At 36.1% G+C, this 10,112-nt stretch overlaps 1 protein-coding gene across 1 annotated transcript; it reads right to left on the minus strand.

Annotated features, from left to right (window-relative positions):
- Positions 1-1,314: 1,314 nt before the first annotated feature.
- On the minus strand, positions 1,315-9,792 carry LOC126836990 (fatty acyl-CoA hydrolase precursor, medium chain). The gene is made up of 3 exons (XM_050570715.1): positions 9,294-9,792; positions 3,583-3,692; positions 1,315-3,194 (listed from the first exon to the last, which is right to left on the minus strand). The coding sequence occupies exons 1-3, from the start codon at positions 9,790-9,792 to the stop codon at positions 1,836-1,838; spliced, it is 1,968 nt and encodes a 655-aa protein (XP_050426672.1). The 3' UTR covers positions 1,315-1,835.
- Between the last annotated feature and the right edge of the window lie 320 nt (positions 9,793-10,112).

A 10,112-nucleotide genomic window follows, 5' to 3' on the forward strand; every position in this document is an offset into this window, starting at 1 on the left:
TTTATAATGAAAATTTGGTTTAACTATTCATCGTGACACATTCATTTGTGGGTTACACAAAATTTATGAAAATTTTAATAACGATTAAAAAACTATTGACGTGGTGTTTTTTTTAAGGACACATTTTTTGTGTCCTTGAATGAAAATAATATGATTCATTAAACGTTCAAAATATCTCCATTAGTATTTTTTATTTTTATTTCTTCATATACGAATGTATACAAATAAAAATTAAATTATATTTATTATTAAAGTACATTTTATAAACATTTTTATGAAGTTGTATTTAAATAAAAAACGGTTTAAACAATGTCCATCTCTATATTTTAGAAACTAAGAAGATTCCAGTTTTTGTTGGGAAATAGATGCTGTCCTACCCCAAGTCTCTTCTCGTTTTAAAATAAAATTATTGAACTAGTACCAATTTCTTAATTATGGTCCTTGCTTAAAAAAATACTTCACAGCAATTCCTAGGTCATAGTAAGATATGAGATATCTTTTGATTGAAAAAATGGTAAATATAATGTACAATATATTTATATAAATATTTAATAACTTCTTTCTTGAGAATGGGTGGGTTTAATACATTTTAAGAAATCTTGGTCTTTAAGAACACTGTAACAATAAGAACCAATAAACTTTTCGAAATAATTTATATTATTTTAAACATTTTAGTTTTATATTTTGTAACAATATTTGTTTCTGTATAATAATAAATAATTTAAATATATAAATATAATAATATAATCTACATTCTACATTGTAATCAATATAAAGAAAAATTAAAGACATGTCGCAAAACCAATCCAATAAACATATTATTACTATTATGTTAATTTTTTATATCATAATTTATTTTTTTACAATTGCAAAAAATCCAATCGGGTCTCACGTGCCTTTTAATAAAGTTATATAAACTATGTATGTCAAAAATGTTGAACATACAAAAATTCAACTTACAAAAATGAAAAATTAAGTTCAACATGTAATGATTTTCTTATCAAATAAAAGCCTTTAGGTATGGACTTTTACATTTGCTGACTAAAATAATAACAGAGCCATAGACTAAGTAAATAGGATTTATTTATTTAAAAATATTACAATAAATTAACTATGGCCGTTGTGAGGTCGATTGCGGTTTACAAATAATACTAAAAATATACTAAATACTAAAAACCAACAACGTTAACAAAATTTAATAAATTAATACAAGACAATATATGTTTTGTACATATTATGTGTTGCTTTCCAATGCATTAAACTGGTAATTGTTTTTTTTTTTCAATTTTACTAGTTTCCAACATAATCCAGTTGCAGTCAAACAAGAAAATAAAAAATAGGTATGTTTGCACGGGGAAATGTAATTTACTCTCTGAAGTGCAATTATGTGTGTTGCGCAAGCGTTATGTTATTGTTGTAAACAAATTATTTTTATTTACTTGCAAAACTAAAAAGATTACTATTATGTTTTTTTGTTTCGATGGCGAAGCTTAGTAAACTTCTTTTCTTATTCTGTCTTTAGATCTCGCTTATTTGAGCGTTTTAAAGTCTAAACTGTTGTTAACGGATGGATTTTTTTTTATATTAGCTGTTTTTTTTATTATTTATATTATTAATTTTTTATATTAACTGCGACGGTCTCTAAACTCTTATAATTTAATCTCATAGTATGAATAATCTTTTGAACAACTGAACATTTTTTCTGTTGATTTCACATGGAATGGCTTAGATAATATTATACACCTAATGCTTTTAAACTTATCAATCGGTGACTTCCCACCCCTTCAAATAACTTGATGAGGTTAACTTGATGGTAGGACTTGGGCGAAGTCGACTTAGAGTAACTTGTGCCACACCAATGGCCACGCACACACCAGCAGCGCAGTCAACGCCAGCGACGTGGCCATCGGATGGGCCACGGTCGTTGAGTCGGTGGTGTAATTTTCGCAACACTGCCAGGCCACGTCCAACACTTTCGGGTAGTAACCGGCCCAGAACTCGAATTCCTGGTCCGGTTGAGACAGGTTCGGGTTCTTGTCGAGCACCATCAACCGCGGTTTCTGCACCCGGAACTCGTCCCACTTGACGGCCAACCCTTTTTGCGTAGGACTGGCCGACCGCGCGAATTCGGTCCACATGTTCATCATCCTCTCGGACATGCGCCGGTCGGCCGCCGACCAGTCCACGTTGGACAGACCCGTCCAGAACGGCATGCCCCACACGAACGGTAGTTCCATCATGTGCGCCGCGTCTACCCAATCGGGCACGGTGACGCCGCGGGTCGTGCGCAACTTGTACCCGAACCGATACATGTACGTGGCGTTCCTCTTGGACGTGTGCGTGGCCATCCGGTAGGCGGTCGACCCGTAGTTCTTGTTGGTCGACAGCTTGACGTAGTTGCGGCGCAACGAGTGCGGCTCGTTCGCCTGATCGCCGTACCGGAACATCAACGTGTCCACCACAAAGTCTTCATTCAGCGTACAGTTCTCGTCGCCGGCGTCTGCCAGCTGTTCTCCGTCCACCACTTGCCGGATCAGGTCCTCGAACCGGTCACGACTGACGCCCGCTGTGTCCACTTTGTCGACGGTGTCCAATTTGTCCGCTTTGTCAGCTTTGTCCATTTTGTCGTACAGCTCGTATGCGTCCTCCATGTCGTTGTAGCCGATCATGTGCGCCGCCGGGTTGAGCATGTCCGCGGCCATGAGCGCGGCCGGTTCGTCCGGCAGGAACGGCTCGCGTGACTGGTTGTTGAGCGCGCTGGCGTCCACCACTGGCCCCCAGTAGCCCAGCGAGCCGCCCTCCTTGACCAGTTCCTCGGCGTCCACGTTCTTCAGGCAACCGGTCAACGTGTTCCGGAAACAGTTGTACTTGTCGACCAGCATTTCCAGCACCGTCTCGGTGTCCAGACTGGCGATGGCCGTGCGCTGCAGAGCGTTACCGCCCATGCTGATGGCCCGGTTGAACTTGTCCCGAGACAGTGGCGACACCGCGTGCAGACCGACGCTGATCGCCCCCGCCCCTTGACCGAATATCGTTATGTTCAGTGGCGATCCACCGAAGCTGTCGATGTGCTTCTCTACCCAGTCCAGTGCAGCCAACTGGTCCAACAAGCCCCAGTTTCCCGGAGCTTCGGAAGAGTTGTCCGTGTAAAAGCCCAATATGTTCAACCGGTAGGCTGTTGTCACCACAACGACCTGAAAACATTTTTTTAATTTTTATATCAACTGATAGTTTTTTATACTATAAAAATGTCAAGTTCATCTACAAATACATATCGTGATCCTTTTTCTCCCTTCTAAGAAATATGATTACTAAAAAACAAATTTTCAGAACATAATTTATCAACAAAAATGTTTGTATAAAAAAATTACCATCAAATATCAAAAACATATTTTTAAAACATAAAAAATTATACTCCCCCGCAATCGACTCTTTTCCATCTACACTGTATCGAAAATAAAATGGAATCAGCGATACTTTTTTTAGACGCCAGAAATGGTCTGAACGGTAAACATGATCTATTGTTACCAACGATAAATAAATAGATACGACAGAATCTATACTTAATTTGACCTTGCTTACCTTTTGCTTGGCTGCCAAAACTGAACCGTCCCACAACATGGGCGTCCCCGAATGGAAATCTCCTGGATGAAACCAAACCATGACCGGAAATTTTTCATCTGGTACAGGATCTAAACGATTAACAATGTATTAGGTACACGGTCAAGTAAATTTATATTTAGTAGTTTGACACTAGAGCGAATGTTGAGCATTTCCAAAGGAAATCCTTAAATATCATAAATAACGTATAAAATACCAAATTGACATAGCAGTTGATATATTCATTATCTGAAGTGTTTGTGACTGACTTTTTCCCTTTTTTTTTTTATACTTTAACTTTTAAGTTTGGCTTTTACCCGAAATGCGTGTCATTAAATTAATTTTGACTGAAAATGATCACCAGATGAAATCATTGACGGCGCAAAAGATAGGCAACGATTCTCATCAATTATAGTTGCATAGCCATAACTCAATATTCAAGCCTCAAATCCAAAATCTGTGGCCAAATAACTTGTTTGGTGGGACTTTAAAAACAAAAGTTATAATTATTTAAGTTCAAGAATAAATACAATTAATAAAACCGAAAATTTTTAGTTGTGTAATATACAAAATTGATAAAAGAGTAAGTTACTTTTTTTTTTTTAAAAAATTTTAGAAGTTAAATGAGATTTCTCGTTTTGATTCGGTTCTTTATTTGTATTTTTTTTTTTTAGTTAATACATTTTCTTTGTTACAAAATAGCGATTATATTACTATTTTCAACGGTCGGTTAAAGTATAATAACTTTAAAAAAAAATGGTAGAACCACTTACAATACTTTATACATAATTATTTATAATATCTGTTTTTTTTCTTATGCAACGTGACATGCACTTTTCTTGACTTTTTAATTACTTGACCTCGGTCACGGAGTGAGGTAAAAAAAAAAAAGCTGTGTTTCGTGTACATTTTAAACGAGCGTTAAATAATTAAAACTCGATAAAAAATATTCCTAGATACAATCTTATGAAACGAAACGAACCTTGGTCTCAAAACATTATACTGAAGTCAATGCATTTCTAATGAGTTGAACCCACTAAAGTCTCCCCCATTAAACCATTAAACGACTTATAGTTCCAGAGACGTTTAAAGTTTGTGAGCTTTTAATTTGGTAAATATACTACTTTTTAGGCCGGCCGTGGAAAGCTATGCATAAAATATTTGTACCTTTAAAGATACAATTGCAATGTGAAGGGTTTGTGAGACTTGGAGAGCTATGGCCGTTCGGCTTAGTTTCACTTATGCATATTTTTGATAACATTTTCAAAAAAATAAATAAATGAACATCAATAGTAATGTATTTATAAAAAAAACCTATCGCGTTGTCATCGTCAATTCTTTTTTTTTTTTTTAATTTATTTACATATTATAACTCGGTTGAAAGCTTTTAATCACGACGACTCTGCCAGTTTGGTTTTATGCAGTCGTTCATATAATATAATGTTATAATGCCGTGTCGAAAAGCAATTAACCGGAGTACAACGACCCTTGTGGGTTTTTCGAGAGACCACTCGGTTTCTCCCACGACAAACGTCACCATGGACACACCATAAAAGTGATGAGTCTCGTCGAAAATGTCGAGTTATTATTATTTTGATTATATTTAAACAACTACTCTTCCGGGACAGGGTTGCTATCCGAAATGACACGAACCCAATAATAATGCCTACAAAATAATACAATAATATTACAACACAACTGGATCATGTAAAGCGACATGAAAGTTACAATTTATATTTTTCTGTTTCTTTATTATGTTTTTACTTAAAGCATAGTGATATTTGATACAAACAAAAAATAAAAATAAAATACTAATCCGTTACCCAAGGCACTATATTGAAAATTTTGTTGGTAGCAAAATGATGACGGTTAGGTTTGGTTTGCCAAAAATCACTGCTGGATAATGCACAAGCGGTTACTAGCTCATCTTTGCCTTCAATTTGTTTAGCAATAAAGACTGTCTACTAACGATTCTACCTAAATTGATAAGATTTTTTTTTTACTTAATTTTCATTTATTAATGTTTTAGTTAAGTTGTTTCAAAACATAAACTGTAGTTAAAATTACGGTTAAATGTTGATTCCAAAATTTATCTTGTAAAAAATTGCCATTTTTTATTTGTAATTTCTTTATTAACATTAAAGTATGTAAACTTTATAAAGAGTCAAATATGAGAATAACAAATACATAAAAGATTTTACCAAAAGTAAATAATAAGCTTATTTTTTCCAAAACTGAGACTACCATACTAAAAGTCATTACATTGTTTTTTTTGTTTTTTACAAACCGTCAAGTTACAAAATAAAAATAGTAGTTTTATTTGATTAGATATTTGTTATCCTAAATACAATTTCAGCGGTTGTATTATGCGCATAATGTAACTGTATACAATCATATTTATTACCAAAATTATGGTTCGCACTAATATATTCTAAGTGTATAAGTACCTACTAGGAGTGCTTACATAAATCTATTTTGAATACATTATTTTAAGTTGTGCCGAACCTAACCTTGGACTTTATCGCAAAATTGCATCTCTACCGCCATTATTGCTTAACGTCAAAGGGGCCACACACTAAGTACAAATTAAATGCTCGTGAACTTGAAAACGGAAATTGCTGAGAATACATTAAAACAAAATAATGTAACTCTAGAAGTGAGTTTTTCTTTGTAGCCTTGCAATCTTTTTTTTTTCTTTCTTTGTTCGTCTAAATTGTGGATTTTCGAATTTCCATATATTATCGACCAAACTTAAAATCTAGTTTTATTTTATTTTTTATATTTTATTCTAGAGCTAGAATCCGATTTTCCTTCAAACTTTACACATTGACAAGTGTATGTACTATGTTTTTTTTTTTTTTATAGCTTTGCCTTCACTCCAGCCATCCTATTGTAGAGGGATTAACCCTCGTCTTCCTAATAACGCATTTCGTGTTTCCGCCTTGTCTTTTTTTTTTTTTTTATTATACAATTCTCGATAATTTTCCTGTGCGTGTTCCACGGATACCTTATCTTAATATATATAACTACATAATATCTATAGAGCTGGTCGAGCCTTTTTTCTTGCGTGATTTCGTTTTTTAGTCAATTGTTCTTGTTCCTTTCTGAGCCGAGTAGGCTGTACATTCTGTAAGCCCGACCAAAGTAAACAACCATCGTTTGGTTACCATCCCAAGTCTACGACCAACTTCGCACAGACCGGATCGTTAAAATGTTTTACAAACTTCTTAAATAGATTTTCATTTTTATATTGTTGGAAAAAACCGGCCCAACTATTAAAAATAAATAAATGATCTAAAATTTCACCGAAAGTACATCTAGAATGGAGCTATAGCACGAGAGCGTCTAGATCCAAAACCAGCTAAAAGAAATTCTTTGAAAACGTTCACTAACAACAACCAATTTCTTCAGATGGGCGATTAAAAAAACCAACCAAGATTTTTCCGTCACAGTTTGAGTTAGTAATAATCTTTATTTAAATTTCAATAGCAGTTTTACATACCATGTAAATTGTAATACAGTGTGGCCACTGTGTTTTTAAAATGTCTTCTAGCTGGTTTTGAAAAACTTGTAGGCAAACTTTTTTTAAAAATTTTTCTTAAGAAAGCCAAGTCTATTTCTAGGTTTTTTTTTATAATCAAAACAATAATAATCGTGGAATAATGTAAATCCGTGCCTATTAGCTACGCGGTGCGTTATCCATTAACATAATAGATTTTCTCGAGATCTTATCGAAAATTGAACACAAGCAGCACTGCTTGGCGTTTATTGCAATACACCTTTTTAGAATACAATATACACATATAATCGGATCCGCGCGATTTCGATCCGAAAGACGTTATTTTGTAGTTATTTCTTTTGGTTTTCAACCGTCGGCGTTGCCTTTAATTATATGCATTAGCCAAAACCGTCCAGGGATCGCGTGATTACCAGCCTGAGTTTTCCGACCGTATTATAATATAGTGTATATTATGTACCCTGTGAAGTCACGACAATCTCGACCGACGATTATTAAGTAAGTACGCCGTGTAATAACAACAATAATATGAATGTATAATTGTACCTGCAAATTCGTACCTATACAAAACGAACCGGAGAGGAGTTTAAAAAAGCGATTGCCAAAAGAAAAAAAAATTGACAGAATACATACATTTGTCATACTGTGTAGAGTCTTGGGTACCTACTTGTTTGTAAGTACCGAATATCGTGAGGCGGAATAATTATTTTATACTTAAAAAAAAAAACCTAGTCCGGCACGTCCGCTAACGACCGGAAAATTTGCCATAATGCCGTAACGGTCGGTTAAGTAGTTGCAGTTTGTAACACGTCAAAACGGAAGTAATGATTTAAGACCGTGTGCTTAAGGACAAACGACAATAATTATTGCCCACAGTGGTATAACTTCAAAATTTAGACCCTGGTGATAGAAAATATTCGCGGCCCCCCATTCGCTACTATTTGGTATTGGGGATAGTGGAAATAGTTAAAATATAAGTATTTAAAGTTAAACATTACTAACACAACTGTTGTGTTTCTTGCACAATAAGTATCGACAAAAAGTCAGTTTCAAATCCTCATTTACCTAAACTATATTCCTTACCAAAAATGCATAAGTCAGGAAACAGTATAAGAATTATTGTGACATTAATGCTCAAACTATTAATTTATCTAAACATTTAGTTTTTTTTTCCATATTTTAAGAAATTTAAAAACTTTTCAGTTAGGAACAACATCGAGCTAGTTAACAATTTCTAATTACAAGATCCAACCGAACGTCAGGCTGCTGTCTTTCGAGAAGGTAGCTTTGCATCAAAGTATTTCCACAGACATAACAATGGGTTTCCTCAACGATTGGTTAAATGTTTTAAATGGAGAAGAAGACAAAATAATAATTAAATTCACTGCGGGCAACTGGCGAGCACATAAAATGGCAGAATTCAATAGTATGATTTTTTAGATTAGTCAATATTTCTATGTAAAAAAATCGTTTTGATAAAGATCTCAATTTAATAACTAAATGTATTGGATATGATGCAGATTTGATTTTCAGGTAAGTTAACGAGTATAAATAGCCAAGGGAAGTTCGGAAAGCCAGAATGCAAAACTTGTACATGGGTATTATAGACTATAGTTATTAGATAGCATAAAAGACAAAATAAGGAAAAGAGAAAAAATAGAGGATTAGTAAAATGCAATGTAAAGAATGTGACAAATGATTCGATATGGTTGAAGTTACTTACTTGATTACTAGAGATTTTCGGAAATGTGCACACCAATTATTACCAGTTTCAGTAGAAATTAGACAAGTTACTAATAGCTATAGATAAAAAAAACGAGGGCAAATGTCTAGATGTGGAGTGTGGTGCACTTATACAGTTGCAAAACATGGACCATCACTGACTAGAACAAAAATAAATTGGAGGCAATGGAAACTGAGGTGTGAGACATAAAAGAATGGACATCCTGATAAAGCTTTTAGGAAAAAAACTACCGACTTTCGCTTACACTCTTATTTTAAATTTTTAGCAATTTTCTACTATTACTACATTTGTATACACTTCACATCGATGACCGTCCACTGGTAATCTAAAACTGTAAGCAACTCACATTTTTTTTAATATCTAAATAGAGTTCTTGTGTATCTTAAGTCATCAGTTTTGTAAAACCCGACTCAATTGCTCCTCGTGTCTTACCTTCGGGTCTGTAAATGTTCAGATAGAGGCAGTCTTCGGACATGCGGATCTGCAGGTTCGATATGAGCGCGTCGAAGGGACGGTGGCTTTGGCGCAGCAATTGTAAGTCTTGGATGCAGGACGGCATGTGCGCGGTCGCGTTGCGGGTGCCGGTCCACGTGGGCAGCCTGTCCGCTTCCGGCGGCGAGAACCGCAGATCGCCCAGCGGTGGCTGGGCGTACGGCACGCCCAGGTAAGTCCAGGCGCGCTGCCCGATCTTGGGCAGCGTCACCACGGCGCCCGACACGTCGCCCTGGCCGCGGATGGTCACCTTCGTCACGTCCCGGACGCCGGTTTGCTGGCCGGCCGCCAGCGTCGTCACCGCCGCGGCGTACGCCAACAGTGCCAACAGCATTTTATCGCAGGCCAGTGTCGCGCGTGGGTGCTCAACCGCTGACGGCGCCGTAATGGTCGTGCCGCAGTCCTGGAGGTTCCGTGCCGCTCCTCGCTTTCCCTCCATTGCGCTCGCGCCGGAACTCGAGCGTGCCGTTTATTTTATTCGAGGCGAAAGCCATTATTTTTCTTTACCCCCGTGTGAGCTGTTATAAGGGCTTGTTGTAAGTGTGCGTGAACGTGTATTCGCAATAATTCGAATAATATCATTGTGTAGGTACGCGAGTTTATGTAAATGTTGCAACTCTGGCCGTCGTTACTTATTGTAGAGCTACATTTTAAAGGGGTAGAAAACCCCCACGAATTTTATGTATATCTAATTGTGTTATAATGTTTTTCGGCCAATACGCCACTGCCTACTAATTGCGGGCACCCTTGACCTTGTCT

The sequence above is a fragment of the Adelges cooleyi genome, unplaced genomic scaffold (genome assembly GCF_023614345.1).
Source record: "Adelges cooleyi isolate 19-005CV unplaced genomic scaffold, UGA_ACOO_1.1 ACOO_flye_CR_arks_rails_tigmint_CR_PRNA_247, whole genome shotgun sequence".
Lineage (NCBI taxonomy): Eukaryota > Metazoa > Arthropoda > Insecta > Hemiptera > Adelgidae > Adelges > Adelges cooleyi.

What these genes read in the sequence shown, in the direction of transcription:
- LOC126836990 (XM_050570715.1), bottom strand. Translation starts at nt 9,792, where the DNA reads ATGGAGGGAAAGCGAGGAGCGGCACGGAACCTCCAGGACTGCGGCACG. An exon ending in GAACATTTACAGACCCGAAG is followed by an intron (nt 3,693 to 9,293) that starts GTAAGACACGAG and finishes TTAATCGTTTAG; the next exon opens with ATCCTGTACCAGATGAAAAA. An exon ending in TTTTGGCAGCCAAGCAAAAG is followed by an intron (nt 3,195 to 3,582) that starts GTAAGCAAGGTC and finishes AAATGTTTTCAG; the next exon opens with GTCGTTGTGGTGACAACAGC.